Below are 27277 nucleotides of genomic sequence, written 5' to 3' on the forward strand. Positions count from 1 at the left end.
GAACAGCTCCCTCTAGTGGCCACACAGAGCTCCTGGCACGCACAGGGCTCTTTGCAAGGGCGCGAATAGTGGGCTTTGGGGTGTGTGAACGCATGAACACACATTGTTTAAAGTTCCTAAAAGCTTTTTAAAGGGACACAGCTGAGGTACTTTGTAATCAGTTTAAAAATGTATTTTTTCACTTCTGTCTCTATAATCTCTTTGGAAGGATGAAACTACAATTTGTTTCCTTACAATGGTTTATCCGTTGCGTGTTTCTCCCCTGCCTCACTCCTTCCCGGCTGGCTGTTGTAGGGCTGCTTGTGAGATCTGGGCTGTTGAATTGTCCTCACATGAGAAAAAAATAGTAATTAAGTGTCTTCTTGGCTAAAAGGGTAGTAGGATCCAGTGGACAGGACATTGGCCTGTGATACGGAGACCTGGGCTCTATTCCTGGTTCTGCCAGTATCCTGCTGTGGGATCTTAGGGATGTCATTTTGGCCCAGCTCCTCGACAGTATTTAGATGCCTCATTCCCAGTGAAATCAACAGGCTTTCCCCTCTGTGCTTAGTTTTTTCCTCCCACCGTTTGTATCCCTTGTCTAGATTTTAAGATCTCTGAGACAGGGATTATCTCTCACTATGTGTTCGTACAGCACCTAGCGTAACGGGGCTCTGATATTGTGTGGGACTGTTAGTTGGTATCACAATGCAAATAATAATAAAGGGATATTTTGAGTTTAATGGACCTTGCCATTAGGAAAAAAAACAGGGTTGGGATGTAAAATTATGGGCCTTCAAAATATGATCGTATAATTTATATACACACACCTCTTCCTCTATGCTTCAAGAAATACCCATACAGCTCCGACTTCGAATGGCTTTAGGAGAAACATTGGCCCTCAACCTGCAAATGAATCCATGCAGGCAGACCTCTGCACCCAGGAGCAGTGCCTTTGAAGTCAGTGGGACCATTTACACATCAATGGGACCGTTTACCCGTTTAAAGTTAAGTCTTTGCAGGATCTGGGTTTTAGATTACAAGCTCTTTGGGCAGGGACTGTCACTTACTATGTATTTGCATAGCACAAGGGGGGGCTTGGAGCTGTTTGGAGCATTACACACACAAAATGAATAATAACAAATAGTAATTATTTGGGTATGAAAACCACTGTAACAGATAAGCGCTCGTATACTGCAATCATAATTTTCCTTGAAGCAATCCACTGTGGCTGATTTCAGGTTACAGAAGTTTATTTGTCATTGCCTGGTATGCTGTCTGTCCAAGTTCACCATCTATTTACTATCCCATCCATAACTATCACCCTAGGACAATGCCATATTTACATAACATTGGCATTTGGAATATACATGTATGTGGTAGATAGTAAGATATCACTATACAGAACTTAAATTATTTGAAAAGGCTTCCATCCTTCCCCTCATAACTTGGATATCTTTTTGTAGAATCACTTTGTAGAAATCTTCTAAGGTTGTTTAAATAGACACGGTTTATCAGCAACTAAAAAGATGAGGTCCTGTTTCTTAAGGTTGTTTTCCAAACTCGGACTGACCTAAAGACCACTGAAGTCATTGGACTTTTTAAATTGACTTTCCCTGGGCATTGGATTGAGACTGTTGTCTACAAGCTACACAGTAACCCTGACAATTACATTGTTAAACAGAGCATTAAGTAATGTGCTGATTTTAGAAATGAATATTTCCTTTGTCTGAAATTCTTCTTAGCATTTTTGCCTCCAAGTATGTTATCACTGTTCTCAATTTTCAATGATTGACTATAGGGAAATATCCTACAATCAGTTCAGCTGTCTGAGTGAAGGTTAATTCTAATTTGTCACCAACTGTGAGCTTTCCTCAATAAGTTCTTCGGCATTCATATGTCCCCCAGACTGGACTCCCATCTTCTTTTGCCCAAGAGGAGTTGTCATGAAGGGAAGTTGTATCTAAGGGTTCCTCTGATGAGAGGTGGAGCATCTTGGGAGGTAGATCATTCGCTACAGTCATAAATGGTGAAAAGGAATAGGACGAGGTGGCAGGGTAACTGGGTATGTAGTGGACATCTTCAAAAGCATGCAAAGGGAAGGACTGGGCTCCTGGGATGGCAGAACTCCAGCTTGAGCTTCTATACTGGGAAGTGCTTCCAGTTTCGTGAGAGGTGAGGCAGCTGGTAGTTGTGGGCAAGGTCTGTAGGGAATCTGAGCACACGGCATCTGATTGGTTGAGGCTGTCAGGCATGCCTTGCTCCCAGGAGTCTCTCTGTTGGAAAGAGGGTGAGGGAGATCTTTGAGAATAATGCCACGTTCCAGAGCAAAGAGACACACACACCTAATCTACTGGGTCTTCTAGCTCTTGAGTTTACCAAGCTAAGCTATTCTTGCTTTCTAACCTAGGCCCCACACAGCCAGCTCTGTATTGCCCTACGGCACTAGCAGGAGTGTGTAAAAAGTGATTAAGGAAATCAGAGCCAGAATTTATGGCAAGAGTAAACTACATTGCACCCAGTTCCAGATCAGACTTGATTGTCTTAGGCCCTGATCCAGCAAAGCACTTTAACTGTAAGCCCCTGAGTGGTCCCAGTGAAGTCAATTAAAATTAAGCATATCCGTAAGTGCTCGGCTGGATCAGGGCCTTGGTTATCATTCCAGTGGGGTTTGAAGAGGGAGGGTGGAGCATACAGATTCATACAAGCCATGCAGGAGCTGTGGGTGTGGGACTGAGCTTGGTTTTTGCTCCTTGGGATGGTAGGGGCAGGAGAACTTTGTGACACTTCCAATCAACTCTCCTCCCACCAACCCACAAGCAGAACTGACAGGTCCCAGCGGGACAGCCGGGGAGGCTTCACTAGGCAGAAGGAGACAGGAACACAGAAGCATAGGAACTGTCATAATGGATCAGACCAAGGCTCCCTCTGCTCCAGTACCATGCCTCCAACCCACCATTTAACCCTGGATACCAAATTCAAAGCAGTGCACAGACTCACTATTAAGTAATGTGCTGAGTCATTGGGGAAGGGCGGCAGGAGAGGGGGCAGCGAGGAGGTGCTGAAAAGGGAGCTGGTGCTGGGTGTTACGGCAGCAGTGCGATAGTCCTCGGTGAAATAGGGGTCCAGTAGCGGCGGGTACCCTTGAACGGCAGAGGAGTCACATGGAAAGGACTTTGCCCCCAGGGATGAAGCATAAACATCATTTGAAAGCGGCTTAGTGTTGTGGAAATCCAAATCGGACATGAACGATCTTCTAACTCCATAGTAACCAGACATGGCAGTGGAGCCTGCTGGCGAGAAAGATGGAAGTCATACCAATGAAAGGTCATGTCAAAATCACCATCCACTGAGTCAAAATTCATTGGGCAAATCAACAGAGCTGAAAACCACACAACTCTCCCCTCCATCTGTAACAAACATCTGCCCACTTCCCAGGGCAGGAGAGAATCCTGTCATTAAACAAATGTCCCTGCACGGCAGGTTTTTACCCCCATGGTCATTACAGGGTCCCTGGGTTTTTTGACTTCCTCTGCAGCCTGGGGCACAGATCACAAGCTAGGATCATCCTGGAAGATCTCACCTAATGATTTACCTGCCATTGCAGGGGACTCAGGCATTGGTCACACCTCAGTTTCTCCTGTTCTCTGCCTGTGGCACACACCAGTTTAGTCTCCTAGGACTAAAATGCTTTAGTCTATCCTGAATTATGGGGCTCAATTGAGTGAAATGTAATGGCCTGCGATATACAGGAGATCAGACTAATGGTCCCTTCTGGCCTTAAACTCTATGAAACTACGAAACTATCAACCCAAATGACAGCATGGCCTTCCCCTTTCTCTCAGTCTTGGTGTGTGTGGTACGAGAACTTGACAAACTCTTATTGAAGATCCAGAAACCAGTCTCCCATAGACTCAGGTAAGCCCAATTCAGGTACCAGTTAAACCTCAGCAAATCCAGCAGTGGCCAATTCAGCAAAGCACAAACGCATGTGTTTAGGTCAATGTCTGTTCAGCAAAGTAAATCATGTTTTGCTGAACTGGGGCCTTTGTTAGGATGCTCTGCACTGAACGGCTCTGCCCATGGGCTGGGGACCAGCTGTTTTGGCCTCTGCCCTTTCCCCACGTTTGCTTCCCTTTCTGTTCCCCTCTCATACCTTGTGTGTGGGAGGTGGGGGGTTAACCATCTGCCCACCAGCTCCCATCCACCCATTTACCACACCCTGCTGAAATGAACCATACCAGCTTTTGCACCTTTCCTGCGCAGCCCAATGGGAAACCGCGATTTCTACTACAATGTGGAGCTGTGTGAGGCTGTACATTAGCAGCAACCCCATGTCCACTCTCAGGAGGCATCTCTCAGCAGCACTGCTGGTTCCTCCTGGGCCATTAGCACTAGGAAAGTATCTCCCTTAGGCAAATGTGCTTGCGTCTCTGCTTCTGTAATAACGTGTGTGGAGTGCATCCCAGCATATCACAATAGCACCTAGAGGCCCCAGCTGAGATCAGAGCCCCATTGTGCTAGGCATCATACAAACATAAGAACAGCCAGACTGGGTCAGACCAATGGTCCATCTAGCCCAGTATCCTGTCTTCCAACAGTGGCCAATGCCACCGAGCGCGAGAGACAGCCACTCCCTCAAACAGTTTGCAGTGTAACTAGAAAAGAAGGACAAAGGAAGTAGTATTCACCCCATTTTACAGAAGGGAAATTGAGGCACGGAGCAATTTAAGTGATTTATCTAAGGTCATATAAGGAGTCTGGTACAGCCAGAAACTGAGCCTCATTCTCCTGACTTTCAACCCAGTGCCTCAACTACAAGACTGTCCTTCCCCTCTCAGAGTTGGTTCACATGGTCTCCCTTTCCTTGGGGCTTCAGGGAAGGGATTTAATGTCATTAGGATACCTTTCTGAGTTAACCCTTCGGTGACTCTCCTCTCTGAGTGTTGGGTGGCACCACCATAGTTCTTCATGGTATTTTCAAGTCCCTGCTGGCTTCCCAGGAAGAATGAGACAGAAATGGCACTGGATTGCCGACACTAAAGTCATGTATGATTTAGTGAAAATACTCACCCGACATTTGGACAAATGGAGACGGGGAGGTGCTGGCGCTGCCCTAAAAAATAAAGAGATATTGAAAGTATTTTCTTCTGCAATCCAGAGCGTAAAGGTGTAGCTTGGAAGTGGGTTTTGCATCGTTTTGATGTAGTTCTGGAATCTCAGCGAAGCTACGAATAAGAAGCAATTAGGCACAAGATTGCAAGCTCTGCAGAGAGAAGGGAATAGCAGATGGAGGCTCGGAAGAGATTTCAGAGCACTCAGACAAATGCTGAGAATGGCAGGAAAATCAAGATCATTGGGCTTGATGCTCATCTACATTGAAGTTCCTTTCCACAGTCAGAGTGGTGTAAAGTGGCCTTCACGTGAGAGTCAGCCCCAAGTGATTCAGTGTCCAGGGTCCTGTGTGCTAAAAATTGTGCCTGATACTCCATAGCTGTGCACCGTGCACAGTCATATATACCAGTGGAAAGAGGGTATAAATTGTTATTGTTCTGATTTGTAGCATTTCACGCCTACTCTGCACAGGTGTAAATTACTCTATGTGGGCAGTACAAAGGAAAGCCAGGCTCTATATGTGTACTGCACTGAACAAGTGCGTGTCACGTCCCCCTCTAGTGGTTGGTCTGCTAGTGGATAACAACCTAATACTGCTACCAGCTAATGGAGTTGTTCAGTTAGCTCAAGGGGTGGAGGTCTTTTGTATTAATTTAGATGGAATAAAGGAGCCTAAAAAGTCAAAGTTGTTAACATGCCCCAGTCACTGTCCAACATTAAACAGTTTTAAACAAGGTTCAAGATATAGCTGGAGCTGGTGGAGGTAGCAGCGTCATCTGCAGGGGCGGCTCTACCTTTTTGGCCGCCCCAAGCAGTCATGCGCGGGAGGCGTCCCGGAGCCGCGGGAGCAGCGGACCTCCCGCGGGCATGACTGCGGAGGGTCCGCTGGTCGCGCGGCTCGGCTGGACCTCCCGCAGCTGCGGACGGTTCGCAGGTCCGGCGGCTTTGCTTGAGCTGCCGCAGGCATGCCTGCGGGAGGTCCAGCCGAGCCCAGCCTGCCGCCCCCCCTGGGAAAGGGCCGCCCCACGCGCGTGCTTGCCGCGCTGGGGTCTGGAGCCGGCCCTGGTCATCTGGGTCCATCTCTGTGGCCCAGTCTGGGCAGGACATCTCTCAGGATGAAGATGATGTAGGGCCATGGTCCCAGAAGATGGTGGGGGGCGACAGCCATAATGTTGAAGCTCACACCGGTAGCCAATTTTTTCTCTCCAAAGTCTCTCTTTAAGGATCCCAAAAGGGAGTGATGGGCAGAATAGCCTGTCCTATCATCAGGCCTAATTTCTGGCACACCAATTATGGTTCATTGATTTTTTGGTCTGATGTTGTCTGGTTTACCAAGCATGATCTTAAAACAGTCCTTGAATTATATCAGGAGGCCTTTCTGTTTGCACTAATTCAGTCTGTCTCCCTTTTGTAACTTTTCCCATCAACTTTTATCATCATTGGTTATTGTGACACTTTATGAACTTTCACTCGCTTCTCACAGCTGAGGTCACAATTCGGGCAAATTCGTAGGACCGGTTATCCCAACAGGTCTGTGCTTTGGAACTAAGGGTCTGGAGTTCAAACCCCACTGATGATCTCTGAAGGTGAGTGATTGCACATGCACTCGGTGTTGTCCTGCACAATGAATAGGAGGGAATATTTATGGCACTGTAGCAGAGTTTCCATTGTGTATTCTAATCACACATGCCTTCTATGGAAGTCATTAGCAGATCAGCCATCTATAGTGCTTGCAATGTGAGCCTGGTTGGTTTTCCACAGTTTTATTGTTTCAACTGAGACAGAATTAACAGGCACCAATACCAGCAAATGGAAGTAAAGGGTGGTGGTGGTGGAAGGAGGGGTATAAACGGTTGCAGATTAAACATTAGGTTGTGAAAAGCCACAGGATTGATGACATGATAGTCCTGATACTGTAATTGGATCCACATGGATGAATTCTTACACCTGTGCAGAGTCCCAGTGGGGTTCCATATGAGTGCAGGGATCATCCCACAGGGATCTGACTACAGGGTTGGGGCCTATGTGTGTATGAATTCCGTTAAAAATCAACCAGGGTAGCAGTCTGTTAAGCATGTAACCATCCAATTAACGCAGGCCTGCGTGCTCCCCTCCTGCAGAAAAGTGGGCAGAGGAGAACAAATGGGTGGCCAAGCTCTGTGCATTGCAGCCAGGAGCTCCTCTGCAGCTCCAGTCATAGATCATGGGATGACTTAAGTGGGCAGAGAATCTGACCCAGGAACTGGGTGCTCACATGCAGGGTCAATGCTTCTTTTTAAATACATGTTTTAGTTTTTCAAAGAATAGGTAAAATATTGGCTCAAATGCAGTCTAGAATGAGAAAATTTTGCAACAGTTATTTTATTTTTCACTAAACTGTTTGTTTGTTTGTTTGTTTTGTTTGTTATTCTGGCCATGAGTTTTCGGTGAATGTAGAAGGCAAAATACCGAATAACAGTTTTATCATCCAGCTGAGAGATTTAGCCATTCTATTAGCATTGTGCTCTGGATCACTATGGATCACTTTGCTGCAGGGGGATCTTGCCTCCTTGGAATTCCAATTCCAATTCCTATGGTCAAATTAGCAGTAAATATACCTTGCTCAAAGCCATTTCTACTGTCATTTCTATGAATTTAGGAAGCTGCATTTTCTTAGTCTTGCATTTCCATAAAATATGGCCCAAATGAGAATTGTTTGACCCATGCTCCAGGTATCCCTAAACCTCCAACTGCCAGAAGCTGGGACTGGATGATGGGATGGATCACTCAACATCCCTGTTCTGTTCATTCCCTCTGAAGCATCTGGCAGTGGCCACTGTCAGAAGACAGGATTCTGGGCTAGATGGACTTCTGGTCTGCCAGAGTTCTCCATTCACTTCCCCGAGATTCTGAACTGGGCCACCTGCCTGGACCGTCTTTGCAAATGAAATGAATGGCACCTCTGAACACCTAACTACTACTCCTTCAGCGCAGTTGGTACACAATGTTAAAAACATATCATCTGGCACTTGAACTTCAGCAGAGGTCAAGCAAGCTCTGAATAATATTTCATACCTCCGCTCTCCGTTTCAGATTACCTCCAGTGCATCATATAAATGCTGCGACTACAACTGCATGAGCAGATTTCTGCGTAACACGTAACAGGCAGCTTTCTCTATATGGAAAAGCTCAGATGCACGTCGTTGTGCGCACTGACACAAATATTTTGTACTGAGGTCTTTCTCCAAACTTCTAAGCCCTATTTAAAACAAAACAAAAGCCAACCCCACCAAGAGAGATTTTAACTATTCCACTGCTTTTGACCCTGTAAGGCGGTGCAGTATACAATTTCCAGTTTGCATAGAGCAAACAGGAGGTTCCTGCCATGTCAGGCAACCAAATTTAGAGGTTTATATTTGAATTAAATTTGCCAGTGTTAAGACTTCCTTTAGCTAACATGGTAAGTTCACAGCTGCCTATGGGCTCCTCCAAAGATAAGAGGTTTGAGGAAAGTATTCCACAGGCAGGACTGTGGCAGTTTCATGGTGGAGTATTTTACAGAATTTACCCTACTTGTTCAGAGCTGCTTTGGGGAATTTATTGAAAACATAGAAAAGAAGTGAATCATCTGTTTTTTTTCTCCTTTTACTGTTCCTACCTAGTCAATCTGGGGTGTTGCTCGTTTTAGACATAAAATACTTTAAATCACAAAGTAAAAGCAATGGCTAAGATGTCAAAAAGAGAGAAATGATTTTAGCTCTGTCTGTTTTTGAGGGGCCCGATTTCTGCCCCTTTAAAGGCTCTGGATTTTCACTAAGTGCGGAGCACCCACCTGTGAAAATCAGCCCCCCTAAAGGGGGTCTGGCTGGGCATCCCAGATCACTAGCCACTTGTGAAAATCCTGGCCAGTGAATCCTGACGAGCTTTGTCAAAGAGAACGTACTGTATTATACTAGGTTAGAACTTGACCATGCAAATCTTATTCAGACATCCTTCTCTCTGCATGTACGTACCCTGAGTAATCTTTCTCTAGGATATAAAGCCTCCTGCTACAGGCTTAAACCAACATTGAGCTATTGAGGGCAGAGGCAGAAACTTTCCATGGGGTCAGGTTATGCAGGGTTTCAGGCACCTTCCTCTAAAGCAGCTGGTACCAGCCACTGCAGGAGACAAGATAGAGCTCTGGTCTGGGTCAGTCTAGCAATTCTTGTTTGTTCTGATATAGTCCTACAGAGTTTACTGGGACTGTTCATATGAGGAAAGATTACTCATCTGAGTAAGGGTGGGTTGAAGGCTAAGGGCCCAGTTGGCAAATGAAATGGAGAGACCAGCATCAATTTTGGGAGAGTTCTAGGCCAGAAAATGAGGGATACCTTTCCATCAGACTGAGAAAGAGGCAGTAACAGTAGGGGAGAAACGCAGGTGCTGTAGAGACATTGAAGGAATGAAGGGCCAGCCAGGGGTTGGGAGAAGAAAGAGACAGAGAGAGGCAGGGATAGTTGTAATTTTGTTCTGACTCTTAACTGCCCCCTGCTCCTCTACTGCGTTGCATGGAACAAGACACCGATCCCATGGGGCTAGGACAGGCAGGTCTGAGTCACTAGTCAGCAAACGCACACAGTCACTTGTCTAGTTACAGCCTAGCCTTAGCACCAAGCTAGGGTGCTATTAAACAGACACGTTTGCCTCAAAACTCTCGCGGATTGCTGCCCATTTAGCAGTAAACCCTGGCCACTAGCTGAAGTCTTGTGTTATCTCCTTCAGTTCAACAGGTGCCTGACTCTGGATGGTATGTATTTTTTGGCAGGCAGGAAACTTTTTCGTAATCTAAGAGAGCGAGAGAGAGTTCCAGGTTTACTGAGTTCTTGCATTTTAGACAATGCGGTCAAGTTTTATGGTGCAAACAGCAGTCTGCCAGAAACTCCTTTAACTCACGTGATATCAGTCCTGCCTTTTGTACCATAGGACCCAGATTCAAAACCAGCTGATTCAAAACCCCATGGTAGGGTTGGTTACCAGGAATGCAACCAGAATTTTGCTAAGGAGGGGCCCAAGTTACCTGTTTGGCCGCTTCAAATTTGGGTAGCGTTGCGACCCCATGTCCCAAGTCGCAACACCACTCACACAAATTTGGCCCACCTCCCCTCCACCATGATGGGGTGGGCAGGCCACATTTGAGTCAGTTGTGTTGCAATTCAGCGTATGGAGCCACACCACCACTAACTTAAATCTGACTGAGGCTGCCCATCCATCATCTGGTATGGGGCCAAGGGGGGGACCTGGGGCCCCAGACTCCCGCTTGTTCCACCCTTGTTTGTTACATTTTCCCTAGTCAAATGACTGTTTTGCCCTCTTGTACATAAAAAATGTTTCTACATTAATAAACAAGCACCTTGTAATTTAAGGTAAGAGAGACCTCTGCTAAGCTTTGAATCAGTGGCTTTAAACTGCACTGGGCCGTCATTAGACCACCCACAGCAAGTAGTTTAAAATGTAAAACTGCCATCTTACAAAGGCATTTGAGTAAACGCTTAGTGGGATGAACACTTAGACATTTAGCATGAGCACCAGGAACCGTAACACGCTGAGAATATTCAGCGTGCTGATACCCTCTGTTACTTTTCTACCTGCCTGGGCTGAGATCTCGCCTCTATTCAGTCATTCCTATGATCTTGATTTAAAAGAAACTCCACGCCGGCATGCCCAGCCAAAGCTCAGGGTGCCCTTTAGAGGGTATGGCTGGAGAGTCTTGCCCGCATGCTCGGGGTTCAGCTGACCACCATATTTGGGGTCGGGAAGGAATTTTCCTCCAGGGCAGATTGGCAGTGTCCCTGGAGGTTTTTCGCCTTCCTCCGAAGCATGGGGCAGGGGTCGCTAGATCGGCTAATGTGGCCCGCATCTTGCAGGAGGTCAGACTAGATGATCATAATGGTCCCTTCTGATCTTGAATTCTATGATTCTATGATTCTTATACAGCCAATGAGACAATTGGATTAGCGTTACTGCACTTCTGCTTCCCACCTGGCTCCCTTATTAGTTAAGCCCCAGTCATGTGACTTATGCAGTTTAATACCCCTTCCTCCCAGGCAGAAGTTCTATCCCACTCTCCAGTGCCTCAGCCCTGCATCAATGGCAGCTTTGCGGAGTGCTTGGGAGGTCAGCAAATGTGCGCTTTGTCAGACCGTGAGGGGTGGGGACAGAGTTCCCAGGGAAAGGGACTCCGATAGAGAATGTGCTGACTTTTCTATGCTTGAGAGCCTGGGTTCATCCCCTTTAGGGCAGTATCCTGTGGAGAGAGCGGGTCTCTTGGGGCAGGTGGGCTTAGTACATATTAGTCCTCTGGTCTTTAATGTAAAACACCTTGGAATATTGGCATATGTGAGCCCTACAGATTTTTTTATTTTTATAGTTTAAAATCCGCATCTGAGCTGTAATTCCATATGCTGCACATCATCTCAGCAGACTGATCTCATTGACGGCTCCAGAGAGCTGGCAAATAGCACCAATTGCTTAACTTGGTTTTGGATGTTAACTTTCTTGGAATGGGCATTGTAGCATATTCTCCCTGGCAATTAATCAGAACAGACACTGACATATTTGCCTGGGCTAAAACTTTGGATTTCATTCTGTGTTTCCTTATCAAGTGGTGTGTGGCTCAGATTATTTTAAACTCATTAGTCTATTTCCTCCCTGCGTTATTTCTTTTCAGCACTGCAGCATTATGATAACTGTATCTTTCACACAGCAGGAGTTAGTATAGATCAGTGAGTCTGTTTAACATCACTGGGGCTATAGTTTGTAAAGCAATTAATAATCTTGGTATGGGCCCTGTTCTCCATTGATTTACATTACTAGGCAATGCTTCCTGTGAGCTGCAAAAGAAAGTGCATAGAGCAATGCTGCTATTTCCGTTTACCATCATTATTCAGCAGCATGGCTTGCTTGCATTATGAAACAAGCCACAGTCCATCCACTGAGGGGAGAGTGGAGTGGTGGGGTATGTGTGTGTGAAAGGAGGATCCCAAACAAATAATAAACAGTCGCACCTTGGTTATGCAAAAATATCTGCATGGGCTGATCCGTGGGCCTTCATTGATTTCAGTAGATCCAACCACATGGATCCAGTTGCAGGATTGGGGCCTAATTCAATAACAATAATAGTGATGCTTTCTCCTGCACAGGATCTGGTTGTCCTGCTAATGAGGCAGGTCAGCTCACTGTTCATAAAACCTTCAGCAGAACTCAACAGAGCTGCAAGGCCCTTCTCACCCTTAGTGGAGCTGGTCAAAAATGCCATCTATTTCTTCCAAGAAATTTTAAAAAGCGTGATGGGGGAGATGTTTTTTTTCTTTCCGTGAATTTCTCATGAATTTGTTTTTTCACTGTAAAAATACCCAGAACTGTTTTTCAGACTGAAAACTGTACATTTTTATCTGATTTTTTTTTCGTGGGGTTTGTTGAAAAACCAGAAAAATTCAACTAAAATATACAATTTCAGTGCATATTTTTTTTTCATTTAAAACATGTTGATGAAAAAACTTCAGCCAGCCCTAGTATTTAGCAAAGCTCTGCTACAGGGTCTGTCCTTTGTGGAGATCCATCTTTGGGTAGCGAGAACATGTATCATGGGAGGCAGTGTTGTCTAGTGGATAGAGTTCTGGACTAAGACTCAGAAGACCTGAATTCTATTCATGGCTCTGCCACTGGCCTGCTGCGTGACCTCAGGCAAGTCATTTTACCTCGCTGTGCCTCAGTTTTCCCATCTGTAAAATGAAGTCTATGATACTGACTTGTCTTTGTAAAGCACTTTGAGATCTATGGATGAAAAGTGCTATATAAGAACTAAGTGGTATTTATTTACTAGGTGTCCCCCGTTTTTTCCCCAGAGAGGAACACTTGCTCTCTCTGCCTCCTTCCCAGACACCCAGATAGATCAGAGGAAATGGTAACATGGTGCCGCAATTCATGGGAAATCAAAATGCAAATCCCCTGTATATCATCACAATGCAAATTTATTTTATATCATTTGGAGAATAAAAGACCTACTCTTGCAGAAGGGTGACAGTTTTAATGTCACTCAACAGACCATTAGCCAACCTTTCTAACAATGATCAGGCCAGCCTGGGAGCACACATCTGTGACTATGAGCTTTCGTTGGCTAAGGAAGGGTTTACTGATTTCTGAGCAAAGATCAGATCCATGCAAAGGGTGCACTGTAATTACACCGCATCATAAATATACATTATCGTGCTCACTCACCTGCTGTTCACTCAGACTCCATAATATTATATTATGTTATCTATTTATCTCTTCTCACAGCAATTCCAAACGAATCAGAGAATTGTCCCAGCAAATAAGGAAGTTTGCCCACCTCCGTAACTTTTATTGTAAGGAGCTAGCTATGGAGTAATTTTGTATTAGTTACATACACAAAAACTCTTCCGCTTTTGCATACAAAACAAACATGGCAAATAAGGTGGGAGGAAACATTTACAATCTGGCCTATCTATCTAGCATAGAGCTTCCTAGAATACCCACCGCCATAGCATCTAAGTACTGAGTAGGGGGCATCTGTATATTCCAGAGTGAAGAGTGGCTAAAGTATGACAGTCTTGAATCATTGTCTGAAGTTTCAGTTGGTTTTTCAAAGTGTTTGTGCCTTTGCATGAGTCAGGCCTGCACAAAAGCCATTGCATGAGTTAGGCATGCACAAAAGCCATTGCATGAGTTAGGCATGCACAAAAGTGCTTGTGCCCAATGCACTTATGCAAGTCAGGTATGCACCAAGGTGTGACTGCTCTTACACATTGTGGCCCTTTATGTCAAGTCTTATAAGCTGGTCTGTTTTGTGTGGCAAATTCTTATTTTAAGTAATTTATGAGCTGAATTTTTGTTTTGCTGTTTGATTTTTGTTTTTTGCCACATGCAGCTAATGGATGCAAATGTGACAGAGAGAAAATTAATTTAAAATCTGTTCGCTGCCTAATTTTGCTAACAGTGGAAACCTGATTCAAATGGCCTGGAAAGGAAAAGTTTCAAATGCTCTAAAACAGGGGTCTCAAACTCAAATGACCCCGAGGGCCGCATGAGGACTAGTGCATTGGCCCGAGGGCCGCATCACTGACACGCCCCCTTGCTGCCCCTGGCCCCACCCCCAATCCACCCCTTCCATGAGGCCCCGCCCCTGCCCTGTCTCTTCTCCACCTCCTCCCCTAAGCGCGCGGCTCCCCGCTCCTCCCCCCTCCCTCCTGGAAAGTGCTAAGCGCCACCAACAGCTGTTTGGTGGCTTGGTGGCGGGGCACTTAGGCGGCGGGTCCCGGAACAGAAGGGGCCCCCCACCGCCGAAGACTGGGCTGCGCTTCGGCGGCGGCGGGTCCCTCTTTTCCCCACCCCGGCCGGTCCCGCTTCCCACCCCGGCCGGTCCCGCTTCCCTTCCCCACCCCCGGCCCGGCGAGTCTCGCTTCCCTTCCCCCACCCCCGGCCCGGCCCCGGCGGGTCTCGCTTCCCTCCCCCACCCCCCGGCCCGGCCCGGCCTGGCCCCGCCCCGGCGGGTCTCGCTTCCCTCCCCCACCCCCCGGCCCGGCCCCGGCGGGTCTCGCTTCCCTCCCCCACCCCCGGCCCGGCCCCGGCGGGTCTCGCTCCCCGCCCCCACCCCCGGCCCGGCCCGGCGGGTCTCGCTTCCCTCCCCCACCCCCCGGCCCGGCCCGGCGGGTCTCGCTTCCCCCCCCCCCCCCCCCGCCCCGGCCCCGGCCCCGGCGGCTCCCGCTTCCCCCCCCCCTCTTACCCGAGCGCGTCTCCGGCGAGGCCTGAGCTTCATTCCGCTCAGAGCCGCGTGGTGAGGGGGCGGGGCTGTGAGCTCCACGCCGAGCGCAGCGCTCAGCCCAGAGCTCCCAGCCCCGCCCCCTCCCCACGCGGCTTGGATCGGGGCGGGGCTCAGGCGCTCGGACGGAGACGCGCTCGGGTAAGGGGGGGAGGGAAAGGCTCCAGGAGAGGGGCGGAGGCGGGAGCCTCCGCTTTTCTCTTGGGGGCCCCTGCGGAGCCCGGGGCAAATTGCCCCCTTTGCCCCCCCCTCTGGGCGGCCCTGGGGAGCTCCACGGGCCGCAGGGAAGAGCTCCGCGGGCCGCATGCGGCCCGCGGGCCGCATGTTTGAGACCCCTGCTCTAAAACATCCCTCATTCTGCTCCTAATTCCACAAACTGCTTCCATCATACCCTGAGAAAATCAAAGGCTCAGTGATTTGATAATACAGTACCATCCTCATCTGTCACAATTATGCCCAGCCAGTCAGAGATGAGAAATAATGCCACTTGACTAAGGTGACCAATCACATAACCGTAATAACAAATAGCAAATGCCTCCAGGGAACAGTTTACCAACAGAGTCATCATATCAGATGTGATTACAGCTGGAATACTGTGTCCTGTTCTGGAGACTGTGTCATCTCCAAGTTGTCGGTGTCTTTCTGGTAGTTCAGAAAAAAGAAAGAAAATTTATCAGAGGCTGGATGATGTGACCAGGGCCGCCCAGAGGGGGGGGGCAAAGGGGGCAATTTGCCCCGGGCCCCGGGCTCCGCAGGGGCCCCCAAGAGAAGAGCGGAGGCTCCCGCCTCCGCCCCTCTCCTGGAGCCTCAGCGTCTCCGGCGCGGCCCCTGAGCCCCGCCCCGCTCAGAGACGGTCCCGCCCCAGCCCCAGTCTCTTACCGAGCATGTCTCTGGCGGGGCCTGAGCTCCGTCCCGCTCAGAGCCGCGTGGTGAGCGGTGCGGGGCTGGGAGCTCCAACGGGGCCTGAGCCCCGCCCCACTCAGAGCGCCGTGGGGAGGGGGCGGGGCAGCTGCCTCCGCTCGGCGTGGAGCTCGCAGCCCCGCCCCCTCACCACGCGGCTCTGAGCGGGACGGAGCTCAGGCCCCGCCGGAGACGTGCTCGGTAAGAGGCTGGGGCCGGGGCCGGGACCGGGGCGGGGGGGGAGGAGCGGGACCGGGACCCGCCGCCGCCGCCGAAGCGCAGCCCGGTCTTCGGCGGCGGGGGGCCCCTTCTGTTCCAGGACCCGCCGCCTAAGTGCCCGGAAGGCCCGCGGCGGGGACCCCCCCCCCCGCCACCGAATTACCGCCGAAGACCGGGCTGTGCTTTGGCGGCGGTCCCGCTTCGGCGGTAATTCGGCGGCGGGGGGCTCCCGCTGCGGGTCTTCGGGGCACTTTGGCGGCGGGTCCCGGAACGGAAGGGCCCCCCGCCGCCGAAGACCCCGGTCCCCCGGAATCCTCTGGGCGGCCCTGGATGTGACTTACAGTGAAACATGAAAGTGAGATAAATTTGTGTGGCTAAGAGACTAGCTAAGCTAAGATGTGCAAAGTGACTCAAGGAGCTTTGGGCACTTTGGGTGAAATCCTGGATCCCCGGAAGGCAAGGGGAAAACTGTCACTGAGTTCTGTGAGGCCAGGACTTCACCCAATGGGAATTAACCGTTTTACAAAATCTCAGCCTAAGTGTGTATCTTTGGGAGGGCAGGAGCAATCTGAAGAATATAAAGTCCAACTATTCCAAGACTCTAAACTCCCAGGCAATTATTTGAGGTTCTGAACAGGGGTATAACTAAGAGTAACTGGATAGAATTAAGAAAGGCGAGATGTAGCCTGACATGTTACATTGGCTTAAATTAGTGTCAGGGACTTGGCTGCATGGGATGATTCCCAGCGTGTATTCGAAAGGGTTAAACACTAAGGGTCTGATGCCGGTTTTATGTCCGTGTAACTGCAGAAGTCAGTGGCGTTAAACTGGCACAAACACATTGTGTCTGAATGGAGAATCTGCCCTGGAGTCTATTGCTGACTTGCAGTGCATGAAATAATGGATCCATGCCCATGTCTAATCAGCATGTATAATGGCAGCTCCATAAATAATGCATGAGTGACAGTGATTGATGATCACATTTGGAGCATCTTAAGTGTAGCTCTGAATTCATTTGGTTTAAAATGGAAGAAAAATGGAAAAGTCTTTGCAGCAAGAGGTGCTGCATTTGCTTGTGTTACAAATTACTTAGAGTCAGGTGCTCAGCTGTGGCAAATTGGCCAAGAGCCACTGAACTCTACCTTCAAAGGGGTATTCAAGTGCTTTCTGCCACAGATAACCCTCCAGAGGAATTTGAAGAGCTCAAGTCCAGGGTATAGCATATGAGGTAGACACTAGTGACTGAATCTCCACTAAGAAGTTATTCAGAAGAAACAGGAGTTTAGTTGGGTTAAGACAGAGTCTGTTGTTTCTTCTAATTAGTCCTTCCCAGATTTGTAGAGTTTCTCCTTTAGTAAGTATAGCCAAGATTATCACAAGTGACCAGTGAGCTTCTGTTTTTGGGTGCCCAATGTGGGACACCTTAAAAGGGTCTGATTTTCAGAAAATGCTGAGCAACTACCTTCTGAAAATCAAGCCCCTTTAAGGCATCTCAAGCTGGTCATCTCTGTTGGAAATCTTTTAGTGCATACGTATGACACGTCTAACTTGGACGTAGATACAGAAATTCCAGAAGGGGAGATTACATTTAAATTCAGAGCTGTTCAATATCTCCAGTGGTCAGCAGTTCTTTGCTACCTTATCTTTTACGATTAGCATCCCATCCTGGGAGACGACGGCTGCATATCCAGGAAGTCGGTGAGAATTCTGGCACTGTACCAAGTGATTAGGTTACCTTTTTCAGTATCTGCAGAGTGCAGGAGACAAAACCTTCTCCGGGGGTGGTCCAAGCCTGACGACTGCCCCAGAAACTAAAGACTGTCACAAACCTCGCCACTTTCCAGTCCAAATGCAAGGTGCATTTCTTTGACCTTACCCTCTCGATTATATAAACATATAGCAAAAGGGATATGTAATAACAACAACCAACCAACCAAAACAAAACACTTTTCCACATGCTTTTCCCTCTTGGGAGAGGATGAGAGAACAAACCACACCTGACAGCTGTGTAATCATGTTGCTCAATGCACTGCTGGAAGGTGCTCAGATAAGCATGGTATAAAAACATATATAGCATAGCATAGAACAGAACAGAGTGGTCCCTAGCATAGGATGTTCCCTGACTTCCCGAGGGAACCAAGTGTCTTTGCCATAAATCAGGTTAGGAAGGGTAACAGAAGAGAAATAGATTGCTTCAGTGCTTTGTCATGTGAGGCTATTCTCAATTTCTGTAAAATTCAGCAATTTCCAAGCCTATTGCATTACAGCTACCTGTTATAGAATTTCCACTGGGAAAGTTAATGCCCCTTTTTTGTTTTCTGCCTTTGGATCCTCAGCAAGCTGACTCTCTATCTCTTTCCAGGAATATAAAACACACCCACACACGACTCGTAGGGAGTATAACATTTGGGGTAGGACATTCAATTTTACTGAGTCGATTTGGTCAGACATAGATGATGGTACATTAATCTGTCGTTGAAGGCCATAACATAAAGTTTGTGAAAGGCACTGGAAATTTAGTGTTATCAGTTTAGTTAAAGTGGGTGAGATTTGTGCCTCCTGGGATTTAAATCTCTCGGGGTTTCATTGACATGAAAAACTAATTAGAGATTCAATGATCTTTGGATCCAACCCTAACTGCACAAATATTCCTGCTTTTTGCCCTGATGATGGTGGTTTCTGACATCCCACAGTAGCTCATCTTACATTAGACTCCTGAAAGATCCTCCTGGCTCTTAATCCTTTGTTTTAAACTCCTATACCAAGATGGCTGCCTAAGGACAAAACTTCGTGAAGACTTCGGTGTTGCAGGTACATTGTGCTCAGTGCAAATCCTCTTAAAGCAAGAGGATTCTGTACAATGACATTTCTGTTTAAAACACGACTTACGCTGAATCGGGAGCCGCTGGTCTGTCTCGATCGTTTTTCGGCAAGGAGATCTTTGACTGTGTGTTTTACTCTCACTCCTTGGTAAACTCGTTTGCCGTAGTCTGTAGGAACTAAACAAAGGGAGCATGTGTGAGTAGAATTCAGCCAGTAAGTAGAATAAATGGAATCGCTTACCAAGGTATGGATAGTCAAATTGCCAAGTGTCTTTAAATCAAGATGGGATGTATGCCTCAAACATTATTATTTGTATTGGGATAGTGCTTCTGAATCCCACTTGTGGATCAGGACTCCATTGTGCTAGGGACTGTACAAACACAGAACAAAAAGCCAGTCCCTGCCTTATGGTCTTGTTCATTAAGAAGTTACTGGGTGGGATGATGGCCCCTGTGCAGTGGGGAAGACTAATTCTCTCTGCTGCAGGAATCAGTGGGTGAAATTCTCTAGCCTGTGTTATGCAAGTGAGGACTAGGGCAGGGGTCTCAAACATGCGGCCCGCGGGCCGCATGCGGCCCGCGGAGCTCTTCCCTGCGGCCCGTGGAGCTCCCCAGGGCCGCCCAGAGGGGGGGGCAAAGGGGGCAATTTGCCCCGGGCTCCGCAGGGGCCCCCAAGAGAAAAGCGGAGGCTCCCGCCTCCGCCCCTCTCCTGGAGCCTTTCCCTCCCCCCCTTACCCGAGCGCGTCTCCGTCCGAGCACCTGAGCCCCGCCCCGATCCAAGCCGCGTGGGGAGGGGGCGGGGCTGGGAGCTCTGGGCTGAGCGCTGCGCTCGGCGTGGAGCTCACAGCCCCGCCCCCTCACCACGCGGCTCTGAGCGGAATGAAGCTCAGGCCTCGCCGGAGACGCGCTCGGGTAAGAGGGGGGGGGGAAGCGGGAGCCGCCGGGGCCGGGGCCGGGCCGTGGGGGGGGGGGGCGGAACCGAGACCCGCCGGGCCGGGCCGGGGGTGGGGGAGGGAAGCGAGACCCGCCGGGGCCGGGCCGGGGGTGGGGGAGGGAACCGGGACCGGCCGGGCCGGGGGGTGGGGGAGGGAAGCGAGACCCGCCGGGGCGGGGCCGGGCCGGGCCGGGGGGTGGGGGAGGGAAGCGAGACCCGCCGGGGCCGGGCCGGGGGTGGGGGAAGGGAAGCGAGACTCGCCGGGCCGGGGGTGGGGAAGGGAAGCGGGACCGGCCGGGGTGGGAAGCGGGACCGGCCGGGGTGGGGAAAAGAGGGACCCGCCGCCGCCGAAGCGCAGCCCAGTCTTCGGCGGTGGGGGGCCCCTTCTGTTCCGGGACCCGCCGCCTAAGTGCCCCGCCACCAAGCCACCAAACAGCTGTTGGTGGCGCTTAGCACTTTCCAGGAGGGAGGGGGGAGGAGCGGGGAGCCGCGCGCTTAGGGGAGGAGGTGGAGAAGAGACAGGGCAGGGGCGGGGCCTCATGGAAGGGGTGGATTGGGGGTGGGGCCAGGGGCAGCAAGGGGGCGTGTCAGTGATGCGGCCCTCGGGCCAATGCACTAGTCCTCATGCGGCCCTCGGGGTCATTTGAGTTTGAGACCCCTGGACTAGGGGATCGTAAGTGAGCCCTTCTGGTCTTACAATCGGTGTTTGAGACTTTCAAAGTTATCTAAGGGGAGTTAGCCATACGGCTTCCATTCATCGCAGTAGGAACTGTCTGGTGAAACTCCCATTCGATTTTGAAAATTGGTAATAAGGTGCTTTGGAAGCCTGGGTGTTGATATTTGGTGCATGCATTCGTACTCCGAGGCAATATTACTGTCAGCGCAACACAGACAAAAAACTCCAAACCCAAATGGTCCAGCTAAAATACATTCTCACTATAATGCTTTTGATTAAATCATGCTCAACTCCAGATAATGAGGAACTAGTTTCTCAAGCCCATGCTCTGTTTCAGTAGGCAGCATGGTCTAGCAGATAGGGAGCTAAGTCGGGAGTCATGCGTCCTCGTTCAGGCACTGCCATTGACTGCTTGTGCAGAAAGCAGCTGAAAAGCACCATCCCAATGCAAAGGTAAAATAATTAGTACAGTAATTCTGAGTCTCATTTAGGCAGAGCAAATCCCATTAAAACAAAGAGTTGTTCCCTAGGGACGGGCTGTTTGAGAGGTCAAGGAGTTCCTGTCTCCTAGTCTTGTGCTTAGACCGCTAGTCTTAGCCTTGTCCTTCAATGTCAGAGAGAATCTGCTATCAGAGGAGTCGGCGTGGGCTTCATTCTGCAGCTGCTACATATGGAGAGCTCATTAATTTCCATCTGTCATTTTTGCAGCCTTCATATATAGAGGATGTGGGGTTTTCTAGGGGCAACAAGCTGCGTTTTTTCCATATCCTCATGTAATTTTCTGATGCATCTTTGTTAATACCACTCACAAAATGTTACATGTCTGTAAAAGGGTTTAAGGTTGTTTTTTTAAATTATAAATCATGTGGTAATCTCAAGAGTTGCCTCAATCATACTAATTCTGCCCTGAAGTCGATTTCAGACCCTACCCACCAAAACAGATTAAAATACGTTTGAAATCACTAGCCCAAATCACAATGGAATTACAGAACAATGGGACAAAAAAAAAAGTAGCCAGATATATTAAAGAGGTAATAACCTCATTTTTGGTAACACTCACCAGTGTTTTAACTAAATTTTTACTATCTTCTTACAATGAATAACTGTCATTTACATTCAATAAAATCCAGATAATTTAAAGATCTTGATAACATCAGTTAATAGTAACTAATATCTAAAAAGCGTAACCCCCACTGGCAGAGTGGGTACTGTATCCCTCTCTAGTGGTGGGTCCACTAGCGGATAACAGCCTACTACTGCTACCAGTTAACAGTGTTACTCCTTTGGCTCAAGTGGTAGAAGTCTATGCTGTGCAGTATGCTGCCTTGCATAATGAAAAAGGTGGTTTGTTTGGTATATATTTAAGATTCTATTATTAGTTCATTTAAAAAAAAACAACAGACCAACACTGGGTGTGAGTTCTGTGTACCTGAGAGAGGCCTCAGGTATATTATAGTTGATAGGGTACTGGACTGGCACTTGGGTGACCTGGATTCAATTTTGAGCTCTGCTACTGCCCTGCTGGATGACCATGGGCAATTCATGTCCCTCCATGTGCATCAGTTTCCCTATTTATAAAATGGGGATGGTGGAAATGACCTTTCTTTGTAAAGTGCTTTGCAAGAGAAAGATCAGACGTGCTAGTTGAGAGCCAAGTAGTATGATTGGCGGGGGTGGAGGGGTTTGTGAGGGTCCCAGGACTCTGGAACTTGTTCCCCACCCTCATTGGTCCAAAACTTGGTGACCTTCTGGGCATGTTGCAAAAGGCATTTATTTGACAGGGTTTTGTGGGGAGGCTGAGGGTGTGTCTCTGGGCGTGGGGATAACGGGGCATTTTTGCTGCTTTGATTTATCAGCTAGCTGAGTTCATTCATATTTGGGTGGTCACCATTTGAACATTTAAGTTGAAGTGTTTGGGGGTTTATGTATGGGCGTTTTTTATTGTTCTATAAACCTAAAAGAAAGAAATTATGGGCCAGATTCCCCATGGGTGTAAATCCATGCAACTCCATTAAAGTCAAGGGAGCAACACCAATTTGCAGCTGCAGAGAATTTAGCCTTTTATATTATGTTATTCTTTCGATTGGCAGGTTGTAACTTGGCCCAGCATATCTGATTGGTTAGAAAAGCAAATAATTTCAAGCAAGATCTTTGTACTTAATTCCTTGTTTTAATCTGAACCAAACATTTCCCTTGAATAGATCAAGGCGAAACAGCAAGTTGACTTGGTAAAAAATAGATTGTTCTTCAAAGAAACTGAAAGCAGGTGGCAGTGGTAAAATATTTAGAGACTTTGGGTTAAATTGAGCAAAGCTGTTCTTTAAGGATGAAATTCGCCCTTGTGCAGAGAGCCAATGCAAGGCCTATGAATCACTTAAAAATAATAATAATAAATTAATTAATAATACCTCACTCTTATATAGTACTTTTCAGCAGTAGATCTCAGAGAGCTTTACAAAGCAGGGAAATGCATTGGCTCCATTTTACAGATGGGGAAACTGAGGCACAGAGAAGCAAAATGACTTGCCCAGGGTTGCTCAGAAGGCCAGTGCCAGAGCTGAGACTAGAACCCAGGACTCAAGTCTCAGCCCAGTGATCTATCCACTAGGCAACACTTAAGTCCCAGTGAAGCCTGCACAGGAGGGAATTTCACTCTCTGTGAGTTTTGGAGAGGCATATCTGTTTGGTTTTCCCTGAGTACATCTCTGCAAAACTTTCCATTTGTTTGGGTGTTTTGACTGTAAATGAGCCCAGTGATGTAGCATGGTACAATAATGAAGGTGACTCTTTTATCCTCTCCATTGGAGTTTGTCCATGTAAAGAGCTCACACCTGTGGAAAGCAGTGAGGAGTTTAAAAAAAAGGCTTTTATTCAAATGTTACAAATGGGAAGTTGATGTTTGAATTAATCCTTTGGAAAACAAAAAGATCTGTGTTTCCGGACAGAAAGCAAACACAAACGTACCAGAGGGGAAGTATCTGATCTCTTTAAAATTCTGATTTACCTTGCTACATCTATGCTTTTCATCATTCTGGCTCACTTTATCATTTTAATACCTACAGTATTGTTATTCACAGGTGTATTTAAATGCATAGAAACTTACATAGGGTGAAATTTGAGGCTTTCGTGGTGTCGGGTCTTTATGTTGGCCATGGATCACAGAGCGTCTAAAATTCTCTTTGACAGGGCATTGCTTGTATTATTGTGATTATTTATTTTTATTCAAGTAGTGTCTGTGGCCCCGGCCAAGATTGGGGCTCAGCACAAATCTGAGCCTGGGCATCATTATTTTATTTGCAAATAATTTCTAAAGTGTCTTAGTTCTAATAAAAATATGTTTGGGCTTCTAATCAAGAAGCTATGAAAACAAAGTTTGCTTAAAAAAACAAACAAGCAAGCAAAATTTTACATGCATGTTTGTGTGTATACATCTAAAAATGATTGCTTAGGGGTATTTTTAGGAAGTTTAAATATTTAATTTTACACTTTTGAGTTGTCTAACTTTAAAATAAAACAGCTAATGCATATGATGCATCCACACTACAAACCACATATGCCAAGGCAATACAGCAAAAGTGGACAATATATACATAACAGTACTTGCACTTAGAGTTTTCCACCTCTATAAATATGCCTCTAAATGTTAAATTAACGATTTTGTATTAATAAAATAATTCTAATAGAAGTGCCCAAATAGCATAGTATAGACATATCTTGACATGTCTTTTTTTTGTGAAAAATGTCTTCTTTCCTTGAATATTTTTGATTTTTCATCAGAAAACAAAAAACTCCAAAATTGAATGGTTCTTGGCCAAAAATTCTTTTGTTTTTTTTTTTTACCAAAAACTTAAATTTTCTGCAGGATACCTACCTCCCCTTCTCCCCCAATTTTCTAACTGTTCAGTCTTTTCCATGTCTAATTTCTGTCATTCTTTAAAACACACATAATATTGCATCTAGGGTGTTAAATAAATGAAGTCAAAATACAACAGAAGACTTGGAACCGGATTCTCATTTACACTAAGTCCTCTTTACACCTCTCCGGCAGTGTACCATGTACACTATCATAGCTGTGTAAATGGGCCTTAGGTAATTGGGACTCGGGCCCTACAGGATGTCAATCTCAGGCTCCAGGTACACCAAATAGATAAAGCTAGGTGGGACAGTATCATAAAACTTGTTTAACAAGACAAAGCCAGCATGAAAAACTGATCCTCAAACTGCGCCATATACATAAATTGCAATGATGGGCTAATCTTGTGCCGTTAGAGCAAATATTCATTAAAGCAGATCTTAAATCCAAACAATTCTATAAACAGATTTCTAAATACCTTTAAAGCAATGATCAGTGTTCTAGAATTGGATGCAGGACCTGGTTGACTTCTGCAGTCAAATGATTTTTTCGACTGTATTATAATGCTACTTCTACTTTGCACCTATTCACTACCATCATCTCAGGATCTCAAAGTGGCTTGCAAAGATGGGTAAGCATAATGAATCCCATTTTCGGGGGGCAGGGTGGAGGGGGACTGAGGCTCAGGGAGGTGAAATGACTTGACCAAGGTCATGCAACATGTCAGTGGCAGAGTCACTGCCAGAATAGTCACTAGATCACACTCTCTGACCGTGATGTACTTTCTATGTACTGATGAAACTTGACCTGTAAGAGGTCAAGAAAGCACATTACAAACTTTTAATGCAAAAGAAATTGGGTGAAAGATTCAGTCGGGGCAGGGGGGGCGCGTAAATGAGCTGTGCTGCAGGGGCAGCTGAATGGGAGTGTTTGTGATATAGTGGAAGGTAGCATAACCCCATGGCTAGAGGTCTGCTCTGGGATTCTGTAGGTTCTGTTCCTGGCTCAGACACTAACTAATCATGTGACCTTAAGGAAATTACTTTACCTTTCTGCATTTTGTTTTCCTCATCTGTCAAATGGTGATAATGACACCGACTCACCATTGTGAAGTTAATATAGTTCAGTACCACTGTGGAGAGGCAGTGTTTCCTAGTGTGTAGAGCATTGGATTCAGACTCAGGACCCGTGGGTTCTATTCCTGGCTCAGCCACTGGCCTGCTGGGTGACCTTGGGCGAGTCACTTCCCCTCTCTGTGCCTCTGTTACCCCATCTGTAAAATGATGCTTACCTCCTTTGTAAAGCACATTGAGATCTACAGATAAGAAGAGCTAGTTATTAATTTTTATTATTATTATTGTGAAGCTCTTTGAGAGCTATTGGTGAAAAGCACTATGTAAGAACTAGGTATTAGAAGAGCCCTATCCACAAACATGGTCTGTGGCAATAAAGCGAATATCTGCGGATTTGCAGGGCTCTGGGTATTAGGTTGCTTTCTCTGAGTCATCAGTGTGTGGCTACTTTTAGATGGCGTTTCTCATACAACAGTACATTTGCTTTAGAAGGACCCATGCGAACCCAAGCTATATACCGTGAGCCCCTTTCCATGATACATTACCCCAATTCCACATCCTGAAAAAGAGACAACAATTATTACTTGCAGACTCTATAGTCAAATATTCCAGAATCTCGTTAACTGATTGACTTCTATCGTCAGTTCCTCTGGTAAATGTGTGAGAGCCCAGGTCCACATATACATATAAATGTTTAAGTTTTGTCTTTACTATTGTCTTTTCATAGACAATATCTCAGATGGGACTGGGCTGATTTCACTGTATTTCATGTAAAAATCAAAGGAATTCTAGTCAGGGATGGATTAATTTCAGTTCAAGGAATAAGCCAATTTTCATACCGATTCTTATTGAACCACTGAAGCAAAGCACATGAATGTTATACTGAAAGCTTCTTTTAAATTAGTGATTCTATTTACAAAGTAAGACCCTGCAAACACTTATGCACATATTTAATTTTACTCAGATGAGTAGCAGCCCTATTGAAGTCAATTGGTCTTCTTACATATGTAAAGTTACACAAGTGCTTAAATCGTTGCAGGATCAGGGCCTATCTAATTTATCAGCTACAAAATAAGGGCCCAGTGCTGCAACTTTTTCTCACCTAGATAGCCTCGATTCACATAATCCGTCCCATGGAGTTCAGTGAGGCAGTGTGCTAGATCTCAAGTATCAGCGGGTAGCCCTGTTAGTCTGTAACCACAAAAACAAGGAGTCTGGTGGCACCTTAAAGACTACCAGATCTGACCCTGTGCTAGATCTGACACTGAGATATTAAAAACCTGAAATAACTGGCAGCACAGAGAGGAGAAAACCAGAATTTATTACAATTTTCCAGTAAGTTCTGAAAAAGTGCATTATGAATTAAGTAAGCATCCTAAATTGTATTTAGAGAAAGCTGAAAATATTAGTTAATATTGCTAAAATACTGAAATATTGAAAATACCAAACAGCAATTTAAAGGCATAATACTTTCTTTGCCTTTCTACTTCAGTTCAGACAACACGTAATGTGCCCATTCCCCTGTTTTCTACCGTTGATACTTCAATTAACCATCGGTGAGATATACATTTTATATTTTGGAAAGTTTTGACAATGAAACTCACCAGTTTCCATTCTGAATGCTGCTGGAATTTCCCCCTTTCAGACTCTGCAAGATTTCTGAAAGTGAACCGTCAGGAGCTTTCCAATTGAGAATGAAGTCAATGCTCATTCTCCGCTAATAAAGTTCTCTTTGAGCCTGACGGAAATGTATTTTTCACAATTTAATGATGTCTCTGAAATAGCTTGTTTGGGATTTGTTTAAATGCAAATCTTCCACTGTCTGTTTCACTGCAATTTGCATGGTCAGTGCGGATCATTCTCAAAGCTTCTTTCTCTTGATTAAAAAGACATTGAATGGGTGAAAA

At 46.7% G+C, this 27277-nt stretch overlaps 2 protein-coding genes across 4 annotated transcripts in view; one reads left to right on the forward strand and one right to left on the reverse strand.

The window, feature by feature from the left end:
• The window catches only part of LOC123354843 (histone H4 transcription factor), a 45529-nt gene that overhangs the window by 2714 nt on the left and 15538 nt on the right, over window positions 1–27277 (forward strand). The window lies entirely within an intron of this gene.
• C22H11orf53 (chromosome 22 C11orf53 homolog) lies at window positions 1255–27101 on the reverse strand. Of its 3 annotated transcripts, XM_044997185.1 has the most exons (5): window positions 26975–27101; window positions 18902–19011; window positions 5053–5095; window positions 2980–3269; window positions 1255–2255 (listed from the first exon to the last, which is right to left on the reverse strand). In XM_044997185.1, the coding sequence occupies exons 1-5, from the start codon at window positions 26982–26984 to the stop codon at window positions 1854–1856; spliced, it is 855 nt and encodes a 284-aa protein (XP_044853120.1). In that variant the 5' UTR covers window positions 26985–27101; the 3' UTR covers window positions 1255–1853. The 3 variants fall into 3 exon arrangements, with proteins under 3 accessions (XP_044853120.1, XP_044853119.1, XP_044853121.1); XM_044997184.1 differs by lacking the exon at window positions 5053–5095; XM_044997186.1 differs by lacking the exons at window positions 18902–19011; window positions 26975–27101 and adding an exon at window positions 6427–6482.

This window comes from Mauremys mutica, chromosome 22 (genome assembly GCF_020497125.1).
Source record: "Mauremys mutica isolate MM-2020 ecotype Southern chromosome 22, ASM2049712v1, whole genome shotgun sequence".
In the NCBI taxonomy this organism is placed as follows: Eukaryota; Metazoa; Chordata; order Testudines; family Geoemydidae; genus Mauremys; species Mauremys mutica.

Coding starts and splice junctions, on each gene's coding strand:
- C22H11orf53 (XM_044997184.1), bottom strand. CDS start 27,081: ATGAGCATTGACTTCATTCTCAATTGGAAAGCTCCTGACGGTTCACTT. Junction 19,012..26,974: donor AGCATTCAGAATGGAAACTG/GTGAGTTTCATT, acceptor CCCTTTGTTTAG/TTCCTACAGACTACGGCAAA. Junction 2,256..2,979: donor ACTCAGCACATTACTTAATA/GTGAGTCTGTGC, acceptor TCTTTCCAACAG/AGAGACTCCTGGGAGCAAGG.